Below are 25,016 nucleotides of genomic sequence, written 5' to 3'. Positions count from 1 at the left end.
CAACACCTCATTGGTGCAGCAGCGCCACCAAGTGGAGCTATCGAAACCTCATGACCACCATACTCCCCTTAAGTGAAAAATAAATCCCGTCAACAAAAAGCACGAGTAAGTCGGAGTCTCTTTAGCCAATCAAAGCACTTTATTGCACTTGTATAGTGTGACGTGAGTCAGTAGAAGACTCTTATAAAAGTGTCATTTCATCTCTTTTTTTAAAGTCATGTGTACAAAACAAGTCACACACATCTGTACCGTACAAAATCAACACTATTTACATACAATACACACGCAAGCACACACGCACACACACACACACGCACCTGATGGGACTTCCTTTGTCTTCGCCTGAACACGCACGGCGGCTAACGTAGCGCGCCAGCTAAACTGCTAGCATGGCTAATCTAGCTGATATGCATAAAGACTTTTTTCCCTCCCGCTTTCCTTGTCGGTGGTGAAATAAAAGACTTAAGAACACATATTGAAAATATTCTACATAGTCTGCGTCACAGTCGGCGGAGTACTGCTAACTACGCTAGCAGCGCAAAGCTAGCCAACACCAACACCTCCAACCTTTTTGGGATGGACTGACAATATTCAAGTATCTAAGTTGTAATAATAAATATTCATCTTTAATCTTCTGCATTCGTTCTAGATTTTGGAATAAAACATCTGAGTTAGTGCACATAAGACAGAGCTAAAGTGTTTTGTCGCAAAACACGGGAAAACCACGCGACCTGTAGAAGGTTTCTCAGGGTCAGAATGATTTGAAGGATTATTTAGCTGAGACGCGTTTCGAGATCATTGAAAAATCGGGAGCTAAGTCCATTTATTTGAGCTGCAGCCTATCACGAGTTGTGGAGCAACACCCCGGATTGGTCGCTGTCAACCGCCGGGCACGTAGAGACAAACACGCATTTACACATATAGTCGATTTTCTCTCCTTGGTCGAACCGACTTTAAGTCAGATCGCGCGGAAATAAAAGTTCGTCCACGTCACGAATTTGATCGAGAAAAGAAAATCATCACGTGAACTTTGTGGACAAACTTTTTTTTTTTGTCAACATGAAGGCTGTGGAAAAAAAAATGGACAGGTTTGCCTTTGTTCAGTGTGGCGCATAAAAACTTTGGGTAAGCTATTGCTACAGTATTAGCTTAGCGCTAACGGCTTCTCCATTTAAGTCAGGGGTTCTCAAATGTTTTGAGGACGCGGGGACCCCTTTACAGGGCAGGATTTTATACTAAAAAAGACAAACTAACGCGTACAAAGGACTTCTTTCTTGTTTAAATGCTTCAAAGACAAAAAAAAGTGCTTAAAATGGCAGATAGAAGCCATAAGATGGCGGCTATTTTAACATAGTTAATCAGTGACAAAATCCCACACAAAGTGAAATTACTCAACTCACTTAAACGTCGTTCCTTGGCACCAAACTTGCTATAAAGCATTTCTTTTGTAGGTGAAACTTCTCAACTTCAACGACCCCACAAGATGGCAGCAAAGCACAAATGTTGCCAAAACGAAGTTCCTCAATGCACTCAACAAAGTTCCTCAGTTCTACACTGCCACGAGATGGCACCAAAGAACTATCATTGTGTAAATTAAACTACTCAACTCATGTCAATGATGCCACAAGATGGCAGCAAAGCAAGAATGTAGCCAAAATGAAGCTCCTCAATGCTCTCAACATAGTTCTTCAGTTCTATGCTGCCACAAGAAGGCACCAAAGAACTATTTCTACTGTCGTCTTTGCAAATGTGTGAATTCGTAAACAACTATGTGGAAGTTGATGTAATAATTGATTTTTTTTTTTTTTTTACCCCTGGGGGGTCCAGGCATCGCATTTTGAGAACCCCTGAAGTCAGCAACACATCAAAGACGGCAACGCAAACGTGCTCCACATGGTTTTCTCCTTTCCTGACCTTCAGTGAGCGGTCGCAGCACAGATGTTCTTTCCTCATGCCTGCGGTTGTGAAGGGGTGCATTTTTTTTCTGCAAAATGCTCCAAATTGGAAGCTTTCCATTGGAACTCAAAGTAAAGTTGTCACTTAAAAAAAAAAAAAAGTATGTTTTGCCATAAGCGGACATCCATGCAACATCGATTGCTCTCCTTGCCCACATGCGAGGGCATTGCAGGAGTTTTAGGCTCGCACAAAAAAGTGAAAAATTCAAAAGGAAGAAAATAATAGCCGATTATAGTTTACATCAGTCCCCAAGCTATCATCTCTGCGATCGTCACACTTTTTGTTACCAACTGACCCGGCCCCCCATTTGAGCAAATAGTAACGTAAATAGAAACGACACAATTTGTGAACCCTGATTTAATCCTGCCGCCCGATTCATTGTGTTGTCTGATGTGGTCGCTTAGGCCACCGGAGGGCAGTATAATTCATGTTATGGGGAAACAAGCGAAGCAGAATAGTAACTGTAGGTTTAAGTCACTCTCAACATTCGCCGTGAGGATAAAGAATTTATGGCTGGGAGCGTTGCCGTAGCTTGCCTACATGTGTTGCTCCACCGTTTGCGTTCCACTACTCTAAAAGCACGAGCATGTCAACGGGGTTATACATCGTTTGTTAGCATTAAGCTAAGGCATCGCCGAGCCGTCATTGTGTTGTGACGATTCCTGATCGATTCCCATGGAAAGTTTCCAAAATGAACGCAACCCTCACTTGAAATTTCCACTGAAGCGACACCAAAGGTCCCCGTCACACGCACTCGCTCGCACGCACACACACGCACGCACGCTCGCTCGCTCGCTCGCAGGGGCGGGAAGAGGGCTGCATATAGGGGCTACTCGACACCTCCCGGTCTTTTAGCTTCCTCTCCATATAGATTGTTATGTCAATGTACAATATTTATATTTTTACACGAAGCTCCCACCAGTTTCTCCCCCTGCTCCCACGAAGCTTCCTTGGCAGAGGTCGCGCGCACGCCATCCACGGCGCGTTCGGTCAACTGACGAGGGGGGAAAAAAAGCAAGGAGGGGGGAGCGCACGCGCACGCACGCATGCACACGCTACATGTTGTAGGCCACGTAGATGGGGTCCAGCTGGTCCTGCAGGAAGCCGTCGCGCAGGTGCATGCGCTGCTTCTCGCCGCGCGAGTTGATGGGGATGACGCCGATGTCGGTCACCACCACCACGCCCACGATCAGGTAGTGCTCCTCCAGGACCGCCTTGGTCACCATGGGAACCAGGTCCAGCGCCTCCTGCTCCGAGCCCTCCAGCTCCACCACCACCACCAGCAGGTTGGTCCACGGGAACACGGCGCTGAGGGACAAGCGGCAAAAAGTTAGCTAAGCGCCGTTGAACAAGCGCGGAAGCACGGGACGCCTTCAACAATTCAACAATTTATTGGGACTTTTGGCGGACCTGGAAAACTCATCAGTTCTGCCAAAAGAAACCACATAGAAGTGAGTTGAGTACCTTCATCGGTCATTCATATAGGGAATATGAGGAACGTCGGTCAGACAAAAGTAGCCCTTTGTCCCCATTTTGGGGCATCTTAATATTGAGGAGACATAAATGGAAGCTATTTACAATAAATAAGTAGTGGTTTGCTGCCTTCTCGTGGCATTTGTGGGCACCTGTAAGTCTTTTGTTTCAACCGCTTGATAGTACCGTACTACTGTCGGCGGGGCCGGAGTGGCGATTTTTCGGTCGGCGAGCGCGGGGACGGACGTACCACTCCATGATGCTCTTGTGGGCGCGGATGACGGACGTCTCGATGTCGATGGGGTGGTAGCGCATGCCCCGCAGCTCCATGGCCTCCTCCAAGGCGCCCACCACAAACAGGGCGTCGTGTCTCTCTGCCCCAAAACGCGCGCCTTTGACTTTGGCCCTACAAAGGCGAGGGGGCGGCGGGGGCGGGGCCAAACCTCCGTTGGCGTCGGTGAGCTCGGTGCGGCGGAGGAAGCCCAGGTAGCCCGTCCGGGCCCACACGGTCTGCGTGTCCCCGAAGCTCAGCCTGGAGTTGAAGTGGTCCGACTGCAGGACCTCCTCGCCGTAGCCGCTGTAGTAGCCGCTGCCGTTGTGGGCGCTGTGCACCCAAATCTGAGCGCAAGAAGAAGAACGAGGCGCTCGACTCGGGAAGGGGCGGCGACCGACGGCGACGGGGGGGGGGGGGCGGGCGCACCTCTCCCAGGTGCGAGTCCCCCAGAGGGCCTTTGGTCTCCGGGTTGGCGATGATGATGCGAACTCCGGGCAGGATCTGAAAGGCATCGTCGTCATGGTTACCGCCGCACAGTACAAAACATCGCGGTGTCAAACCTAAGGCCTTTTTTCAAATTAAAACAGTCCATTTGAATGAAAACCTGTAAAGATGCACATTTTGACTTGCATTCGACATTTTCTAGTCTTTTTCTTCTGGCGTTTCCTGCTTGGCGCGGCGATCCATTCACAGATGCTCTTGAGTCACTCCGCCGTGGGAGGACGTGCAGGCCGCACCAAAAATAGTTTTTTGACATTTCGCTTCGTGTCTTGCTGGGAAAACGGACGGCATCCATTTCTTGGAAAAAACTCAAATATCTCCTTCAAAATGTCCTGGTTTGACTTTGCCTTTTTTTTTTCCCCTAACCCGCTGGATCAAACGGCTAGAAAAGTTTGTGCGCTCACCTTTCCGGATTCCATCAGAGGCAAACTGTGAGGGGAACCCCTCTCCACCAGACGCACCCTGAAACACACACGCACACGCACGCACGTTAATGCTAGCGGGCCTTTTGGGAGGCCGGAGGAGGAGGAGGAGGAGGAGGACACTTTGGCCGGTCTGACCTGTCATGGCGGAGCGCCCTCATGTCCACGTAGACGGTGGTGGGGTCCGGTCCCGACGTGCCCTGCGCACGTCAACGTTAATCAAGGGCTCTGACTGGCCACTCGATATTTCGAATCGTTTGGTTTGATAATCGATCACTTGCTTATCAATTCTAAACATCCCTTTGACACGGTTCATTGAAAACAGAACCGCCACTAGATGGCGCCATAGCAGTATTTATAGTTTTAAATCAAATTTCACGACTGAACGTCAGAATAATTACTGTGGAGACATTAGAGGATTTGGATCATTTAAATGTAAACAATGTCGCTGACGTCATCGATTAGGTACAGCCCGCCCATTTTTAGACACCTCCTTTAGCCAAACATTTGTTAAAAAATATTGAATGAAGAACACTTCTCTGGCATTGAAAGGATGGTAAACATGACTTTGATGTTGTTCCGCGAAAGTAGACGGCCACTAGATGGCGACAGAGACTGCAGGCGCGCTTACCTGCAAGCAGATGGCCAGGTTGACCCGGCAGCCGAAGGCGGTGCTGACAGAACGCGGGTGCAGCCCGAGATCCTTGAAGAGCTTGGAGAAGGAGAGCGTGAGGGACATCCTGGGCCTCTCCTCGGCCACCACCACGCACGCCCGCACCCGGGACAGGTCCAGACCGCGGGCCTGCGGCGGGCGAAAGCGTCACGTGACCCGCGACGAGCGACGAGGAGAGCGGAACCCACCTTGAGGGTTTCCGTCTGCAGGCCCAGACCTTTGGTGCACAGCTCCATGACGCTGTAGGAGCAGAAGGTGTCTCGCACCCTCAGCTGGCTGACGGCCAGCAGCCAGAGCGCCGGGTTGGACTCCAGCTCCACCGGCGGGATCAGGATGGACTGGTGGCCCGAGTATACGCTGCGCGCACACATTGCAAGTCAATGACTGGCTGCGGTAAAAAGGAACATTAATCCGTTCTATTAGCGGGGAAGAGATGAGATGAGATGCGCTTGTCTCACGCTCATATTTCAGAATAATTAGCGCGTCGTCCTCATCAGGCCGGCAAAGCGTCTATTAGCGCAGGGGATTTGCCGGCTGATTTATGTCCGCCGGCGGGCCCAGTTTAGATTTCATTCGCAGGCACTTTTAAAGAAAAGCGCACCTGCGCATTTCTACATGGAGGTCACAACTTTCGGTGCGAGCATGAGCAAACTTTTGTCCTCAATGGACACTTTGGGGGTTTCCAAATGGACGGGTGAGTCACTAAAATGAATTAAGAAGGCACTTTGGGGTCTATGTGAGTTTTCTGCAGGTATCAGCAAATGTAATTGAATGCAGGCAGGAAGAGTATGGTTTTCTTTTCAAATTGAGAGCATGTTAATTGGAAAATGAAGCAACTTATTGGGAATGTGCTATCTAGTGACTTTATTTTGTACGGATTTAGACCAGTGCTTCTCAAATAGAACCGTTGATTTATGCTGTCACCTTCAACCTCAAAGACCAACTCAGCAAATGAGAAGCCTGAAGATGGTCGTTTCCGCAAAAAGAAGTAAATAGAAAATGATGGAAAAGCAACACTGAGATATGGGACAAAAAAAAAAAAGGCCAACCTGCAGAGACACCAGAGGACGAAGCCGAGGCCGCAATACGGGTCCAGGCAGATGGCCACCTCTCTTGACGGGTACAGTTCGCACTGCAGCTTCACAGAGCGGCAGAACGCTCCCACGGCATTATGGGACATCTGCGAGGCACAGACGACGGGAAGGATTGAAGTCGGCGGGCACACGCCTAAGGAAGACGGCCCGGGTCCCGAGCTGACCTGAACGCCCGCCAGCATGCCGGTGGTGGACACGCTGAAGTCCAGATAGGCCAAACCGTCGGGGTTGCTGGGCTTGTACAAAGCCGGAGCCTTCTTCTTTGGCAGGTCATCTGCAGCACGCAAACATCAAGCGGAGACCGACCCGTGGCTGAAAGTTCAACTCCAACAAAGTACTTTTGGGTTCCTGTGCGTTACCGGTGTCGAGGACGGGCGGCCAGTTCCTGATGTCCACCGTGGCCGTGGCCTCTTTGGAGCGCAGCAGCTTGCAGATGACGGCCGTGGTCATCACGCAGGCCGAGTGGCTGACCTGCACCGGACGGATCGGAAGCGCTCGGCTACATTTTTCTCATCGTGCATGTCAACAATGGGCGCCGGGGTATTTCTGGAGCAAAGATCGATAGAGAGCGTTAAACTTGAGACCTCCACGATCATCTTGACGGTGGGCAGCGTGGTGGAGATGTTCTGCGGGTGAGGCGGTCGCACGGTGATGGGGACGCAGCCGGCGTACAGCGAGCCGTAGAAGGCGGCGATCAGGTCGATGCCTGCGGGCGGGGGAGCACGCGGGGGTGTCAAGAGTTGGCGTCGGAAAGCAAAGCAGGTCATAAGAGCGCCCCCTACCCGGCGGGTAGACCAGGGCCACGTGGTCTCCTTCCTGCAGTCCGCCTCGCTCCATCAGCAAGGCCGCCACTCGCTCCGCCCGCTTGTGGAGCTGCAGGCAGGTGAGGGAGCTGGACACTGCCCCCTAGCGGAAGCAGACAAAAGTGCCTTTATTTATTTATTTTGAATTCCACCCACACAAATAGGCTTGAAGGTGCATCCTGGGGTGGGTCCCTTACCCGAGAACTGAGGAGAGTGTAGAGAACGTGGTCAGGCGTGGTCTGCGCTCGCCACTGCAAAACCTCCGACAGGAACAGGAACTGCGTACGAAGGAGTGAGTGGAATGGAAGCTTAGCAAAAAAATAACACTAATAATTTTGAGCGGTGTGATTGGTCTCACCTGGTCGTTGTCATCCGTCTGTCCCAGATCTCTCCCGCTGGCCTGCGCGATCCGCTTGCCCGACACAAGATTGCCCACCATCACGGAGGCGGGGCCAATCTCTGCAAGGTCAACAGACGCAGATGTCACTCAATGTCGGGGTTATTGGAAAATTACAATTAAAATGCAAAAAAGAAAATGAAAACAAAAATCTAAAATACAATACTAAAATGGTAATCATAGTATAGTGTATTTATACATATTTTTTTTAATTTGTTTTTCCATTCCTTTCAGCATTGTTGTACATCTGTATCAAAGGAAGGCCTCAGAATTCTGATATATGTTACATAATTACACTATATTTAGTGACTTTATTTGAATTTTGCACTCCACTCCATATATTAAATAAACTACTAAAACCAAATCAAAACAACAACAAAAAACCATTTTTGTTCTAAAAAGGAATTGAAGCTCATTGAATGAAAAAAACAAACCAACCTGGCTGCTTCTGGCGAGGTTTTGGCAGGTTGGTGACACAAGTGTGGGGGCACATGAGGACGTTGCAGGGGTGCAGCCCCCCCTCCAGGTAGAGCTGCTTGATCTCGGACAGGTGGATGCCGCCCAGCGGAGTCTTGGGCAGAGTGTTGGCCGGGACCAGGGCCAGGCAGAACACGCCCACGCCGTGGATGCTGTCGATGGCCTGGCCGGAGAGACGGAAATGCAAAGCGATCCATCCGGGGGCTACGCGCTAGCGTAATATTTGACAAAAGTAGTAAATGCGCTGCGTCTACCTGCAGGACGCGGCTCATCCACTGGAAGCTGTCCTCCTCGGTGGAGTCCGGCCGCTGCTCGGCCACCACCACGATCCTCTCGTCCCTCAAGACGGTCACGGAGAACACGGCTATCCTGCCAGGGCGGCAGCGCAAAGGCGTCAACGCGCATCCCCTCTCTCGCGCGCCGAATTCATCTCGTCAAACTTCTCAAGCGCGCCGCGGCTTTACCGCCTTCCCGTCTCACCTTCCCCTGTAGACGAACTTCATGGGCTCCACCGCCAGGGCCGTGGCCACGATGTCGTCGGCGTTGTGCCGGCGCCCGCTCACCATGATGAGGCCGTCCATTTTGCCCGTGATGAAGACCAGGCCCCCGGGCCCGATGAAGCCCAGCAGGCCGGTCCGAACGAAGGCGTACTCGCTCACCAGCCCGCCGCCGCCGCTCACCGGGTACACCTGCGGGCACCTCGGGTGTTACCTCGCTCCATTTCTTTCATTTGGAACGGCGCGGCACCCCAAGCTAAGTGGCGGAAAGATAAGGAGCGGGGAGCTGACCTCGAAGGTGTTCTTGGTCATGCCGGTGAGGCCGTAGTAGGAAGTGCCCGTGGCGATGGCGCACACGCACAGCTCGCCTATCTCGTCCGTCTGGCAGAGCTGGGGGACGCCTTCGGGCTTCACCACGCACACCAGGCCTGGGGGAGAACCGCAACACGAGGAGCAAAGTTGGGTTTTTTTGTACTATAAATGAATGAATTCGCCGAATGAGACAATCGTTTCAATGACTTGGAGAAAGGAGACACCGTGACCTGACAACAGGACGGAACGGTCTGCGGATGACTGAAGACGGTAGCCAGTGCAAGAAACGAGAACACACACAAACCACTACCCGTGTTGATCGTCGGACCGATAACGGTGACGGACAGTACTCTCGGGTACGTTTCGGCACGGTGTCGGCAGTGAAACAATGGCGTCGCGCTCCGACGCACCTCCCGGCGCCACCGTGCCGACGTCCTGCACGGTGAGGACGGACAAGCGCTCCTCCGTGTCCACGCGGACCACCCCGTAGCTGAGCCCCTGCATGGAGAGCACGCCGCGGCCCGGTGGCTGACTGCTGTCCTCCACCGGCCTGCAAACAAAAACACGCGTGGTCGCGAGCGGAAATTGCGCATCAAATTCTGGAAGACGTACCGGCGGCGTACGTACCTCCTGATGGCGACGGTCAGGGCCTCGGGCGAACTGGCGCAGGGACAGATGACCTCCGCTCGCAGGCCTTTGGTCTGAAAGACGTTGAGGAAGGCGTCGCACGACGAGATGGACCCTGACAGCAAAGACGGCAAACGTGCTGCTGTTCAACAGATGTCTTCTCACATCAGCGTCACGGCTTCATTCAATCATGAAATTTCTGAAAAAATGTTGTTGCTCTAGGACAGCATTTTTCATAGGACGGTGTTTTTCAACCAGTGTGCCGCGGCAGTCGCGTTTGGCCAGATCTAGTCAGGTGAGCTATGGGGAACGATCCAATTTCACATCTTTTGTGAAATTCTTTTGTCATTACGCCGGCAAAGAGTCAATTGACTCCATGTGGCCGTAATTCAAACGAAGAATAAATCCTGCCCTTTTATCACAGTACATTACATCAAACATTAATAAAAAAGGCAGAACATTTCATCTACTCATGGACCTCCGCCGCTAATTTTTCCGGCCAATTGGAACCAGACTCAAATCTGGTCCAGTGAGACCCATTGGCGTGCTTGGGATTTCGGAGCTCTTACAAGGGTTGGATCCGTCGGCCACCAGTAGCATTCGAAGCGAGCTCAGGTTGATGTCCTTCTGGTCCTTGTGGGCCACCAGAGCCCAGTGCATGTCCCTGGACTTCACACAGGACACCTTGGCTGCACGGGAACACACACACACACACACACACACTCGCGTTGAATCTACAGGACATGATTTGGTGGACGGGTGAAGATAGCGCTCTGAGTGGCCTGCGGACTTTGTAGTCCAGCTCACCTTTGTACTGGCACACTTTCTGGATCCACGACAGCGGGTTGACCTTCATCAGCGAGTACGGCACGCTGATTACGTGCATCATGTTCATCACGCTCTGCGCACATGCAAGACGTGAGCACCGTGAGCCCCGATCTCGATTCGCTGGCGCGCCGGCGTACTCGTAAAAGTGACAGACGGACAAAAAGGATGTTCAGCATTGAGGATTTACTCATTGGCCGCTTTTCTTTTAGAAAACAACAGTGCTTCTCAAATTGATACTGTATGTGAAGAGACCTCTGGGCTAGGTGAGAGTTTCTGCAAGTATCAACAAATCTAATTGAACGCATCAATGGAACAACATCATTTTCCTTTCAAATGAGAGCAAATGAATTGGAAAATGAGGATAAGCAGTTACGACAATTTTTCCGGTTCTCACCGTCAGGATGCCGTGCCACAAGCCCACATCCTTCTTAAAGTCCAAAACGTTGACGATGGTCTCGGCTGCAAGGAAAAGTCAGCCGTCAGGGGGCGCTCTCAAAAAGTTCAGGAAATGATGATGCGAAAATACACTCGAACTTTGACAAGTTTTCCGTTTGAGATTTCCAACTTTGGAATGGAGCGGTCCACATTTCAGCCAAAGGCCAAACACGGTTTTGCGAGTGGTTGCACGTTTACCTTCCGTGTAGCAGCACGACTGAGTGAGGGCCTGGCAGTGCGTGAGCAGCGCAATCCTGGTCACCGTCACGCCCAGCACGCTGCCGTCTTTGCACGTTTTATACTGAAAAGGTTATCAAGGAAAAGGAAAAAAAAAAAACCGCTATACATGTTTGTTTTACATTTTGCACAGATTTCATTTTTTAACACATTCACTCCCAGCCTAGTCAAATTCCACATTTGACGTCGATATTCGTCGACGGCAGTGAACAAGAGCACACACGACTACTTTTAGACTCAACTTTAATTTTACAATGTTAACACTTGCTAGGTTTTGGATATCTCTAACAAAACGGATGAATTTTCCCATCATTCTGTCTCTTTTTGGCACCGTGACAAAAATATATGTATTTTATTCATATAATATTTTATTTCCTATTTGCACCTATTTGTTTCCATCTCAGGGAGTGGCTAGAAAAGGACATCACGACACGTAGCAAGCAATCACGGCTCGCCTGTGTTCTGGGTTTGGTCATGTCTGAGAGATGAGCCGCGATTGGTTGTTGTGTATTCGGCAAGCGCAATAGCCATCAGAATGTCATGCTTCCATCAGCGGGGCTGAATGGAACCCGTCGTTGTCCATTTTCCGCTTGACCTCCTCACGCGTTTAATACTTTGAATCGAATCAATCGAAATGATAATCTTTCGGGGCGGGGGGGAACTACCTCGATATAAGCCGTGTCGTTGTTTGCGTCTTTGATGTGAGGGAACCAGTCTCTGGGCGGCTTGGACAGGTGCTTGGACTCGGTGACGAACCACAGCAGTTTGGGCCAACCTGCGCGCGCGCAAATATACACAAAGATGGCGGCGTAAGTGAAAGAAAATAATCAATATACTGTAAAAGTGCAAAAGTAGCTTACCTTTGAACTGGGGGATCTCCCCCGTGGCGCTTTTGGGGAGCCCCTTATGGCAGGCGTCACTGGTCAGCGCCACGGTGACGCCGCAGCTTCCCAACAGGAATCCAATCTGCTGACTTCCCGCATCCTAGGAGAGGACAAAAACCTTCATAATAGCGGGCGGAAACCCGAGGGTCTCATGGGTGTGTCGGCACCGGGAACGGCTTCACTTGCGCGTCACAATGTGCAGAGCATCCCGCTTTTTTGCCCGCGTAAATGACTTGAAAACCACTCTAAAATCGAAAATCGGGACAATAACATCCAAGTTGTCATTTTCAAAATCAAAGATTTGAAAAGTAGCCGTTTTCGTCGAGGTGTATAAAAATGAGCTGAATTTTTTCAATAAATGAAAAACTGATTGATTGATAGCAATGTTAATGTTAACAGTGACGTAGTGCTTATACTATACTATACCATTAATGTGAAAATAAGCAATTCTGCCGTTTAATTAACCCCGGTGCCGTATTTTGTCCAATCCAATCAAAGGTAAAACATTGAAAGAAGACACCGGGGAGCTGAAGTTTCACCCGAAATGTAACGGCACATGGCACGGCCTGTGGAGTGCGCCATCCCTGTCAGAATCATGACCAAGACCCAAAAATGGTCCAAATAAAATCATCGGTGGCAATAAAGCATCAACTAGCGGGCCGGCGGCGGCACATTTGGCGCCACAGGTGCGTTGCGGGAGCTGCAAAAGAACAAGTTGCTGCTGGAACGGAGGCCAGGGTGCATGCGGCAGATTAAAGGCTGCGTCAACGCCAGCTCTTTGTCCATCTGTGACACGCGTGCGACTTCACGCGGACGGCGAGAGGCTGTCGGTAACCACGGCGACGCAGGCCTGCCCGCAGCGGGAGGGGCTTTTGGCTTTGGAGCGGTGACTCAAAGGCGGTGCACTGCCGAGGGCCGCGATGGGAAAATAGATGTACCTGGTGACATTTTCTTTGGTGGGCTGGCGTGAAACGCTCGCGAAATATGAAGGGTGTCTTTGCGTTGTTTTCGTGCGCAAGGGGTACCTTGCGGCTGAGGGGCACCTCGATGGGAACTGGGACAACTTCGGCCAGCAGGCAGCCGTAGAAGGCCACCACGAAGGCTACCGGGTCGTTGTTGGGGAACACCAGCGCCACCTGCGGGTGAGAAGATGTCCCAAAAATGCGACTGGTAAACAGTGCTCCATAGCTACTATACTGCTGTTCACTTTTGATTTCTGTGGCCATTTTTTTTTTTTTTTAACTTGAGAGGTTTTAAACCAGGGGTGTCACACTCGTTCAAACTTGCGCCCCCGCAGGGAGGAGAATCTATTCCTCCATATATACGATGAACAAACAAACATATAATGAATGGAAAAACAATAAAGACATACTGCAAAGATGTATGATGAATGAACACCGTATATCTCCTCCTGAGAGCCAGCATATTCATTTGTGTCCACTGTAGTGGCCATTTGTTTTTGGTCTCTATGTTTTGACCCGCAGGGGTGACCTTTCAAAGTCCCGGTATGCTCAGCCGGGGCCCCGAAATTGAACCCTGTGGAACCCCAATATCTCACTGACAGTCTTATTCATTTGTGTCCACTGTAGTGGACATTTATTTTTGGTCTATATCTTTGGACTCTTTGGAGTTTACCTTCTAAGTCCCAGTGTCCTCAATAGAGGGCGTCCCGGCCTTTCCGATCATGTGTAAAGTGCTCATCATTCTATTTTTAGCTTCAAAATGCAGCGCGGCACTCACCCTGTCTCCGGGCCGCACCATGGGCTCCTGCTTGCTGCCGAGCTTGTGCAGGATGTTGTAGGCCAGTTTGATGCTGCGAGACCACAGCTTTCCTGCACGCACACGGCGGGACTTGAAGCAGCGGCGCCGGTGAAGGCCACGGGCCCGCACCTCGGCCGCCTACCGTAGGTGAGGACGTAGAGGGGCTTGCCCGCCGTGTCCAGGCTGGTGAGGCAGGGGGCTTTGGGGGAGATGGTGCCCCAGCGTTGGAGGGCGGCCTCCAGCGAAGGCGGCCAATTGGTGACCACCCCCAGGGCGTCGCCCCGCACCGGCATCATCTCCGCCCCCTCCGGGCGAGGCTGATTTGGGTCCGGCTGTTGGACTGGACGCGGGAGAAACGTCGTCACTTTCCTCAATTTGCACTGAGATGCCACATGGCATTTCATTTATACATACAGTTTTTACAATTAAAATTTTTAACACCCTGTTTGAAATTTCGCTATGTTCTATACGCTCCGATTTTGAAGCAGTTTCTATGGGAACAAGGCACAAAAAAGAAAGCGCAATTTTATCAAAAAATCCATAAATGGTTTGTAAAATCAACAAAGCAATATCTTTTGAGGTTTTTGGTTGATATTTGATGGAAAAAATCATTTTAATATTATATTGGATCATAATGATATTCTTTGAAACTTTTGATTGACCTTTGCATTGATCTACATACAGTAGTCTTAAAAGGCTGAAAATGACATCATAGTCGCTCAGTTTTTAGAAATGACCAATCATGATTCAGGGTACGCATGTCACTTCCCACTGCTAAAAAATCAGTGAGGAAAATGTTGGAATTCGACTTATCCCCAGGAGTCATTTTAGGTATCCTTGAAGTGGATCTAACCTTCCAGAAGTTCGTCAAAGTCGTCGACAAAGAACTCTCGTAGCGGCGGCCGGCGCGGTTGCTTGAGCGTGTTGACAAGCTGCTGGATCTTGGCCGACACGCGACTGCTGACTGGAACGCCTGCCGAGCAAAAACAAAAATGCGATGCGACTCGCCGCATCGCGCCGTTGGCCTCGTGTCAACCTGCCACCGCCTGGATTGCGCCACTTCATCCGGAGAAGTCGAGGATGACCGCCGAGACGCTATCGTCGCAGTCCAAACTAATATATGGAAGACCCTTTCAGATACAAGTGCCATTTTGTTGTAATTGTTTGGGGGGCCGAACTAGCAAATACAGTGGTACCTCTACGTACGAAATTCATTCGGAAATTAGAGCCCCCTGTTACATGTAAATAGCCTAATACGTTCCATGCCCAAAAAATGTTTCAAAATCTTTTAAATGAGTAATATTAATATTGTTTGTGGATCTATTTGATAAGATGGCTTTCTTTTACAAACACCTTGTGCGCCTTGTCCCCTTATAAACTGCTTTCAAATTGGAGCATATAGCATTTCAAAATTTCAAACAGGGTGTTATCAACTATCAACAATCTTTTTTTTTTTTAAATACATTCATAACTGGAATGCAGATGTAAACATTGAAAAATTTACCTGCCGATTAAGTCGTTTTATTTTTAAAAAACAAAATATTTTTTTACTATTTATTTATTGTCAAACTAGAAAAATTCATGAAAAACTGAAACAAATACATATTAGAATTTCTTTCGTGCATAATAATCATGGAAGTACATCATGTAAAAAAAAAAAAAAAAATTAAAAAAAAGCGCTCCCAAAACCTTTTATCATAATAATTGTAGCAGTTGACAATGCAAATGCAGTTCATTTGTTTGCCATGAGATGGCACTGGAGTGCAAAGACCTTTTTAGTCATTGTATTTGTAAGTTATTTTACATTTCCAGTGATCTAGACATCATTTACAAGTTCGGAGGAGCAATACTTACTATTTTTTGGAAAATTTTGAGCATTTAAGTTTACTTTGAGGTCATGTGAAGTGCTTCCTGCGTGATGTCATTCAGCCCACTGCTGAAGTGCCAACGACGTGCTAACGTGTGTGTGTTTTATAGTCGGTGCAAAGAACTAGTCTGTCTCTCCTTTGTGGACAAGCCGGCATCAGAATAAAATAAACATCGGGGGTTGCGATGACGAGCGCTGATGTCTCGTGTCTCATTATTATACGCCGAAAATTCTCGCCTTTTGTATCCTGAATTTTCTTTCATAACTAGAGGCGTTTGTAAGTAGAGGTACCACTGTATCTAATGAGTGCACTTCACACCTCCACCACCAGATGGCAACAAACACTTCACAATATTTGGCCACCATCAATTTGACATTGGCTGATCTTCTTCAGCGCACGCGCCATTAATCTGGTTAGCCACACAGCTAACAAACTCCGCCGTCGACTTACCGTCGCCGGTCTCCATGCGCTCGGCGTTGCCGTACTTCTGCGTGTTGCGGGCGATGGTGCCCATGTTGGACATGGGATGGCGCTCCGTGTGGGAGTGAGGCGAGTCCGACGAGTAGCCCGTCACATCCGGCGGGCCCGAGTGGTTTTCTGGAGGACGCGAGGGACGTTTGATCCGTTTGGACTTTTTTCGTAGTTTCCCCACAGGTGACGGCCGTATCGGAAGGCGTACCGTCGGATTCCAGCGGCGGCGGCCACAGCATATCGGAACCAAACTCGCAGGAGCGGCGCAAAGATCCGCCGTTCTCCGCCACGCTGAGCGCTCCTTTCCTCTTGAGGGACAAGTGGCCGATGCCTGCAAAGGGGCGCCTGCTTTCAAACTCAATATTCCAACTGGGAGATTGCCCCCTGGCGGCTAGTTAAAAAAAAAAACTGCAGATAAGCCACATTGGACTATAAACTACAGGGTTCAAAGAGTGAGAAAAAAGTGGCGGTTTATAGTCCGAAATTGACTAAAAAGCAGACGCGTGACGGGACGTTTGTCTTACCGTGGTGCGAGGGCAGCAGGTGGCCCTGCTGCAGGTGGGCGGGGCCCAGGTGCCCGTGCGGCAGGTGGGCCAGGTGCGAGATGTGCGCGTGCGCCAGCGAGTCGGCCAGCCGCCCGGCGTTGCCGCTGCCTCCGCTCTGCGTGGACGAGGACGAGGAGGAGGTGGAGCCCAGGTGGGCGGGGCCCAGCTGGGAGGGCCGGCCCATCCAGTGCTCGGCGCCCGACATGTCGTCGCAGGGGCCCGCCTCCTCGTCCGAGCCCGACGACGAGTCTGAGCACAGGGGCGACAGGCCTAGTGAGGGTCAGTCAGGCGTCGGCGCCGCCGCGCGGCCTGCGCTCACCTGGCGGCGTGTACGCGTCCATGGAGGTCTGCACCACCAGGGAGCGCCGTTTGGACGGCATGGGCACCGCCACTTTCCTCTCCACGTGGCGCGCCAGCACCGCCTGCACCGCCTCCGTATGCACGTCTGCCGCAGGAAGAACAAAGTCATGTGACGCTAATTGCCCCTGCCATATGGGATGTGGAAAAATGAAGCCACTGTCAATGGCATCAATACAAGTTCAAAATCACTGAGTATCCATTTTAGAACTAGATCGATACCGATTATTCGTGATCGAGGAGCAGTGTATAAAATTTATTACGTTAGAGAATTAAGTACTTTAGTCATCAATTACTTTTTGCAATCGATTACTTAAAGTACTATTCAAATACTCTGGTACTTGATTCAAATCCTTCAGCCAAATACGTGAAAAAAAGGTCAAAATGCCATTTTTAAATAATCATTTACTTCAATACTTTAGTACCTCCAAGACTCAATTCCTTTGGTACTTCAAGTAATAAACATTTTTGTAGTTGAGTTGATGGCTTTAGCTCTTAATTACCCACAAATAATTGATTACTTGATTACTTGGGTACTTAACTACCTCACCAATTATTTGAGGACATAATTCACTAACGTAATTGATTATTCAAGTATTAATTAAATGCTTAAGTCATGAATTACTAAAGTAAACAATCATTTTAAGTAACTGATGACTTGAAGTAATACGTAATCAATTACATTGGTACTTGATTCAACTAGTATCAGCCATTTTTTGATACCCTTTTAGCCTCATACAGTACTTGGAAAAAAAAAACTTCAAAACATAATCAACCACTTTAGTTTTTAGTACCACAAATCATCAATTACTCAAGTACTATATAATCAATTACTAATAATAATTATAATACCTCTGTACCTAAAGCAATCGATATGTATACGTGTCTAGACGAGCTTGTTAACCTGAGCGGTAGCGTTCGTCTCTGGTGCCCGAAGTTCGCCGGCGGTGGAAGCGGGCGGCAGAAGGCGGGCCCAAAGGGACCCGGTGAGACATTGGACCTTCCATCCCTGCAGGGAGCCGCGCAAATGCGCAGGCGCGCGCGCACACACACACACACAGACAAATTATCACACACAAACACAAAGTTTGAAACCGGGGCAAAACAAGGGAAAACATGAGGATGATTTCTCAGAAAAATATCATTTTTCTGCATTGATCAAATGAAAAAACAAGTGATTGGTAAAAATATCAAACAAAAAAAAGGTGATCGATAAAGGAATAAGTGGATCAATCAAATTAAAGGTGATTGGCTGTTTGCATCAGCAGCAGAACCTGCCGTGCACGTGGGCGCGCACGCACGGGAGAGCAGGCCCAAGCTGAGCTCCGCAGGGCGTTAGCTAAACGGCTAATAAAGCGACGTGGCATTTTGTCGCCGTTGAGAATCCATTGGGCCAACGTGCCTGAATTTTTGTTTTGTTTTTTAACTTTAGCTGTGCGAGCGGCTTCTAAATTACCTCCAGCGTGTGGAACAAACGCTCTGATCAGCTTGGACCTCTTCTTCTCATAACCCTTCTGAGTGATGTCGCCTGCAAACACACACACACACACACACACACACACACACACAGCGTCTCGGCCAATCAGTGACGAGCACCTCTTCCAAGATGACAAACTAAAATGTGATGATGAACAATGAATGCAACTCAAAGGTTTTCTCAACAATAATAACTTAAACCAAACAAACAAAAAAACAAACGCAATTGGATAACAGTTTTGGGGAAAAAAAATAATAATTTGGACATATTTTGTCATAATGCTCATCCTCAAGTGTAGCTAAACACACCACATTTCCGCACTACAAGGCACACCGGATTTTCAGGCACATCTTCGATGAATGGCCATCTTTAAAAGTGTTGTCATATAATGCTGCACCGCATTGTAAGGTCCATAGAATAGAAGCTACAGGAGTGCCTGCGATTGTGTTATGCATCCACTAGATGGAGCTGTGCTGAAATGAACGTCAACAAAATAATCAAATAAGTCAATCAAACATAACTTAACATAGATTGTTTTGTTGATATAAACACAGTTTCTGGATTGATTTGATAAAATCAGGGTTGTTTTTTTTAACCTTTTTTGCACCTTGTCCCTTCATAAATTGCTTCCAAAAAAAGAAGTAGTTGATGTCAATGGCACTTCTTGGTACAGTTGCCGTCAACGTCCTTTCTGTCAACGGTGCTCAACGTATTAAAAGGGATTGCACAGTACTGAGTATAAACGTTTTTTTGTTTTTTTCCATTGACGTTAACGGCACTCTTTGGTAAGGTTTTCTGACTGACGTCCTTTTGCGTCACCGGCACTCGCAGTTTTTATTTTTACATCCAAATATGTTTCGCGATGGTTAAAAAAAAGAATCCGGGGTACGAAAAAAAACAACCCTTTGTTTTCAGGTCTGGGGGACAACGGAAGGGGCATCTGCACAAGTTGCCGTGGCGACGCGCTCCCGTCAGTGGGCGAGCCCCCGGGTGCAACTAGCAGCACTAATACAGATAATTCCTCCGCTTGTACTCCATTAAACGCAGCGCTTGAGTAATTATTGATCGGTTGACTCCGCAACAACACAGAAGTTGGGAGGTGCTGCTAATAACTACGCCAGAGCGAGAGGAGGACGACGTGGAAGACGAGACGTTGCCGCGGGAGGACTCGGAAGGAGATTGGAAGGAGGTGTGAGAGGTTTGGAAGAAACGGAGGATGAGAAAAGAGTTAAAACAGGAAGCGGAGGAGCTTGGAGATTAGTAAAAGGAGAAGGGACACGAGCATGAGGAGGAAGATGAAGGAGGAGGGCAGCGAGCCAATCGGACGCCGGCAGTCATCCCGTGCGAAATGAAAGGAGAGCCAGGAAGCCAGCCAATGACGAGACCGCAACACGGACGCTCCTCTCATCACTTTCAAAAACATCCTGAGCGCTGGCGGCTCCACGGGGAGAAGCCATCTTCCACCCACGGCGCGCTGGAACAGGGAGGGAGTTGCCTAGCAACGCTTCTCCCGGAGAAGGCCGGAGCCCGAGCGGCCATCTTGGATGTGGAGCGGCACATGGGCGAAACGTCTTAATCGGGAACGTCTTTGGCGTGAATCATCCAAGCAAACTGCTTGACAAGCATTTATCACGCTATCAAAATTACAGCCCCCGCAGACTAATATCTGGTAGGTTTCGAAATAGCTACCATATTTAGTTTCAATCGATAAATATAAACGTCGTTCTCGTCAACCGATTATTTTCAGAGCCAGCTTGTTGATTCGACTCTACAAGCACCAGCGATAGCATATCACCCAACTGCACCACACTTCCATGAATGTGCACGGCGAGGAACACGAGACTGAAAAAAAAAATCTCAAAAATAATGATATATTTTCAAGATAACTTCCAAAGTAATTAGCTGCAGCCTTTAAAATCATACAGAAAGAATGTTTGTTTGACTAGCTTGAACACAAATGTGTGTTTTTGATCAGAAATCAGCACCGATGTGGCTACGTGGTTTTGAGAGTTCTATCTCGTCAGATCTAAAAAGTGCAACCCATTTCTACCCAGGACTGGGCACCAGTCAATACCAGGGCACTGTGTCTTTTTTGGCTAATTTGACCTGCGGAAAGTAACTCAGTCCATTTTGGTAGAAAATTGGACTTTTTACTCTGTGTTGGTGTGTTTAGCTTCAACATGTCTGTTTTGTTCCTTTTCTCCAGCTTCCAAAGTTGTCATTTTCCAAAATTTTCATTTAAATTGTAGTAAATGAGGAGCCCTGTTCTGATGTGTAACAATTTTTTAGCGACCCCCCCCCCCCCGGCAATGTTGGACGCTCATTAATTTGAATGCATGCGCCCCTGGTGAAAATGCATCCAGGGCACAGGCAAACCATAACATAGCCAGAAGAGGCATGATAGCTTCATCTTCATCCTCCATCTTGTTTCTCTTTGTTTCTTGCTAACGGGTGCGTCAACATCCTGTTTTATTTGATCTCCTTTTTCTCATCACACACGCAGGCTCCATGGTAACAAGACACACACACACACACACACACACGGATGCGTCATGCGCTGGGACCTTGGGCTGTCACACTCACATGTAGGGGCCCGTTTGGTCTGCAGCGTGTCCGCTAGTTGATTAGCCCGCGCACACGCGCGCGGCGAGCTAGACCAGCGTCAGCAGAAAAACAAAGTAGGCCTCGCCGGTGATTCAGTGGGTCAAGACGTCAAGAAGTGTAAAAATAGCAGCGTGACACTTGAGCGGATGAAAATACAATGCCTGTGCTAGCGTGTTAGCATGTAGCATGATGCTGCATACAATCACAGCATGTCAGCATGATGTCTTTTTCACGAGCGGGCAGTTGAGCTTCAAGCTTTGAATATATGCCTTGCAGCGTGAACTTTTCACTTTTTTTTAAGTGATTTTTTGTTATCAAGGAGGCTGATAGTCAAAAGCCGGAGCTGATTTTCATTTGAACTCTTTCAGCGCCATGGGCTAGAATTCTCGTCTTTTGAAACAGTAATAAAAATAGTAAAATTCTCGTCAAATTGTTTCTTTTTTCAAATGGAGCGTAGCTGACACCCTTGACTAGTGCTTATCTAATCTTAAACCGATTGAGCAGTGTAGTGATAACTGTGTAAAAGTTCAGGGAGCTACCAGGATCATTAGCACGCTCCCAAGAGTTAAATAGGTAAAAAGCCCATATTGTTTCCTAAAGTAAGCCAAGTTCTCAAAGATTTCAAAATAAGAGAAATGTTAAGATTAAATGAAACACGTTTTTGCTTTCAAACTAATTACGAAGCCCGCAAAAAACTCTTCTCAGGGTAAAAAGAATCGCTTATGAAGTTAACAGCAAATTTCAACAAATATCTCCCTTTAGTTCACAGTTTTCAAGGACTTGTCGTTTGTCTTTTTGTGCCCTGTGACTGACAGGCCACCCGCCCGGGATGCGCCCCTCCTCTCGCAAAATAACCGGGCTCCGGCGCCACTGAAAAACGATGAGCATGTTCCCGCCTCAAGACAATCGGCAGGCAACGCAAAATGACGTCATCTCATCTCGCGTCAGTGGACGTTTGGAGACAAAAACAACAAAAGACTGGTCGCTGAAAGGAAGGAGTCCGGCAAGCTTTTGTTGCCTTCGCTCACGTTCATCAATCACGGCCGACAAAGCCTTTCATCCATTGCTCACCAACACCCCTGACAAAGATGGTGACTTTGCCAGCCTCTCTCAAAAACACACACGCAAGGTTTTTTGTTTTTTTTCCATCATAGTGGGGGCATCCTATTGAAAGAATGCATTGCCTAGCCCAGCGGTGTCAAAGGTACAGCCCGCGGGCCAGATCCGGCCCGTGAGGAGGTTTACTCCGACCTGCAACATGATCTCGTGAAGCATTTTTTATTTCATTTTTAATGAATGACCAAACCCGTTAGTCAGCCGTCTAGAATACTGTAACGCCCTTTGCGCGTGTTAACGGTAAATGTATTTGTTGATTTCTTTTTTAGTTCATCTTATTACGTGTTCTACATTTTTTTCACTTTTCAAAATGATATTTACAGTTGATGGCAGGAGAGCATATGGAAAGTCAACATGTTTCGTCAATCTATGGAATATTTTAGCCTCCTAGGGTGTTTTTGGATGCTTTCCTTTGATAGCACACAAAAAAACATCTAAAAGCCCAAGATGGGTCAACATTTCCCCCAGAGGTTAAAACCAGAGGCCGCTGAAAACTTTTCCAAAGGACTATTGGTAAAAAGTCGAAGACAACTTGCAAATTTGGTATTTTAGTCAGAAACTCGAAGTCGTGATTAGCATTTCGCGAGAACTGATCCGGTTTGACACCTGGACTCTAAAAGCAAGTCTCCAGCCCCAAAAACAGGTCTGAACATGTGACCTCCACCAAAACCGTCCAGTAAGTCAAGTTCAAGAGGTCCCCACCATGTTGCAAAAAGCAAGGGCACACACACCCACACACATACACACACTCAAGCAGCTGCTGCAACTCATTTGTAAAGTGGAGCTCCACACTCAAATTCCACAAACAAGCATCAGGTGAGCAAATCAAACACACGCCACGTCGGTGCGCTAACGAAAGCGACCGCTGTGCGGATGCAAACGATCCAATTTCACTTCGTTGGTCCAGAAAGCATTACGCCATTAGGACAAATAACGCATCTCCGTTCAAACGTTCATGCCGGCGACATATCGGTACACATAGAACACACGGAATGATCCGGTGAGCACCTGTTGCCATTCGTGCAACAGAACGAGTCCCAACTTGGCGAAAGCACGCAACAAGCTCACGTTTGTCACTGTGCGGCTATCCAAAAAGCCTAATATTGCAGATCCATGCCACGTGTTTTGCCGTCCCCACTTTTTTTTCCCGTAAAAAAAGTATGGGCGGTATCCTGCACGACACCCTCCCCAACACACCCGATTCAAACGATGAGCTTATTAGCGAGCTCTGCGGGAGCTTGAAAATGATCCTAATCATTTGAATCAGGCGCGTTGGAGCGAGAGTGTTTGAAAACATGCAGGATACCGGCTCTCCAGGACCGGAGTCCGACGCCTACGCTTGACTAGCGGGAAAGTGACATCCCTTGACTAAAATACTGCAAAAACCACGTGGAGGAAACCGGTCACAATACTCCACGAGGGTAAAACCGGCCGAGCCTCTCAAAGTCCGACAAATCCCACTGCGCCTCGACGCCTCATTTCCGAGAAAGACACCAATTTGGTGATGCCCTGCTATCGTGACTAGCACCTTCCACCAATGAGAGCCCCGCAAAAATGAGCAACAGGTGAGCAAACGTGACGCAAATGCTTTGTGGCTAGCTGCGGCATCGGCATCGGCATCGGACCCGGCCGATACCCCGAATCGAGCGGGTCCACCGACCCGGGTGCTGAGATTTGTACTGTACGTGATCAGGACACCCCGGGACAGCTTTTTACTGCGGCACGCACACACACTTGGGACCTGCGCGCGGGAGGAAGTGTGTGTTTCTAGGCCGTGCAAGCCCGTATGAATAAAAGATGTGGCTTGCATTATATAAGGCACAAATGCTGGCTATGTGCTCCAACAGCTGGGACCGAGCTCCACATGCATGCAGGCGGGCCCGCTGCGTGTCAATGTGTGTGTGGCGGGAATAGGGGGGGAGTAAGGGGATGGATAGGCTAGGGTGGGGGGGTGAAAAATCTTCCCGAGCATCCTCCTTCTCGCAGGCCTCAAATGTCGGACGTCGAAAGGCCCGAAACAGCGGCGAGCTGCTGCTGCATCGCAATGCCATCGACGCGCGCGATCACGCACGCACGCACGCGCACGCGCGCAGGTATCCGCGCGCGGCGGTGTCAACATCTCAAGGTCAAAGAAGGAGGAGGAGGGGGGGGGTATATGAGAAAAAAGCCAAAGCGGGTCGAGGCTCGCTCTCTCTCGGCCGCCCCCGGCTGAGGCTCGCCGTCGGCCGGCCGCCCCGGTTCCTGGCTGACAAAACATCTGGATGGGAGGAGCGGGCGGGCGGTGGAGGAGGGGCGGGAGGCAAGAGGAGGAGGGGGGGCGCTAACAATTAAATTCCGTTGGTGTCGGTGCGGATGGCGATGAGATACGAGAGAACCGGGGGATCGGGATGAGGGTGCGGTTGGCTCTTACCCTCTGACAGCTCCAGCTCCAGCTCCGCCAGGCGGGCTCGGATCTCCAACGGGATCGGCGACGCCTCTCGGTCCGCCATTCCGCCTGCTAGCGCGGCGAAAACACCTTCAGCCTCCGCCTGCTCCTTCCTCCTCCTCGTCGCTTCTCCCTCGGCCAAAGGCGCGCGCGACGACCGCGAGGAGAACAAAGAACGGGGGCCCCAAAGTCTCGCCTCCTAGCGGGGGTCCGCCATGGCGTCCGCCGACCTGGAATGGCTCGGGTCCCCTCGCGGCGGAGTGGCTGCGCTGGGCTGGGCTGGGCTGGTCGTGCTCCTCGCGGCGGGGATGGGGAGGATGAGGATGAGGACGCGGAGGCTCTCCGAGCTTCGCTGCCGCTTTGCTTTGCTTGCCAATGGGGTCACGTGACGACCAGGCGCAGGAGGGGCTGCGCTTCCGCTAGGCGTCGCCAGGGGCCGCTGCGGGCGGGCGTACCTACAGCCAACAGTGACGTGGGTTTCGGTTATTCGCCTTCTCAAACT

The 25,016-nt window shown here is 49.5% G+C and overlaps 1 protein-coding gene across 6 annotated transcripts; it reads right to left on the bottom strand.

Moving 5' to 3' along the window:
- Positions 1-116: 116 nt before the first annotated feature.
- LOC148408159 (disco-interacting protein 2 homolog C-like) lies at positions 117-24,848 on the bottom strand. 6 transcript variants are annotated; one of them, XM_088401586.1, is made up of 38 exons: positions 24,500-24,848; positions 18,349-18,420; positions 17,797-17,901; positions 16,855-16,980; positions 16,515-16,805; positions 16,199-16,321; positions 15,970-16,116; positions 14,505-14,624; positions 13,794-13,991; positions 13,631-13,722; positions 12,916-13,026; positions 11,867-11,990; positions 11,672-11,781; positions 10,968-11,070; positions 10,729-10,793; positions 10,314-10,407; positions 10,076-10,195; positions 9,507-9,621; positions 9,290-9,429; positions 8,859-8,995; positions 8,551-8,759; positions 8,325-8,439; positions 8,032-8,233; positions 7,555-7,655; positions 7,394-7,474; positions 7,176-7,299; positions 6,978-7,099; positions 6,753-6,864; positions 6,558-6,667; positions 6,349-6,479; positions 5,488-5,656; positions 5,258-5,428; positions 4,765-4,826; positions 4,609-4,666; positions 4,130-4,204; positions 3,873-4,047; positions 3,680-3,803; positions 117-3,264 (listed from the first exon to the last, which is right to left on the bottom strand). In XM_088401586.1, exons 1-38 carry the CDS (start codon positions 24,576-24,578, stop codon positions 3,012-3,014), a joined length of 4,866 nt encoding a protein of 1,621 aa, XP_088257712.1. In that variant the 5' UTR covers positions 24,579-24,848; the 3' UTR covers positions 117-3,011. The 6 variants fall into 6 exon arrangements, with proteins under 6 accessions (XP_088257712.1, XP_088257714.1, XP_088257715.1 ...); XM_088401588.1 differs by having other exon boundaries at positions 16,515-16,784; XM_088401589.1 differs by lacking the exon at positions 18,349-18,420 and having other exon boundaries at positions 24,500-24,847.
- Between the last annotated feature and the right edge of the window lie 168 nt (positions 24,849-25,016).

Source organism: Hippichthys cyanospilos, chromosome 19 (assembly GCF_059441005.1).
Source record: "Hippichthys cyanospilos isolate Australia breed blue-spotted pipefish chromosome 19, RoL_Hcya_1.0, whole genome shotgun sequence".
Taxonomy (NCBI): Eukaryota; Metazoa; Chordata; class Actinopteri; order Syngnathiformes; family Syngnathidae; genus Hippichthys; species Hippichthys cyanospilos.
The sequence above is the reverse complement of the archived record's forward strand: the minus strand, read 5'-3'. Positions and strand labels throughout refer to the sequence as shown.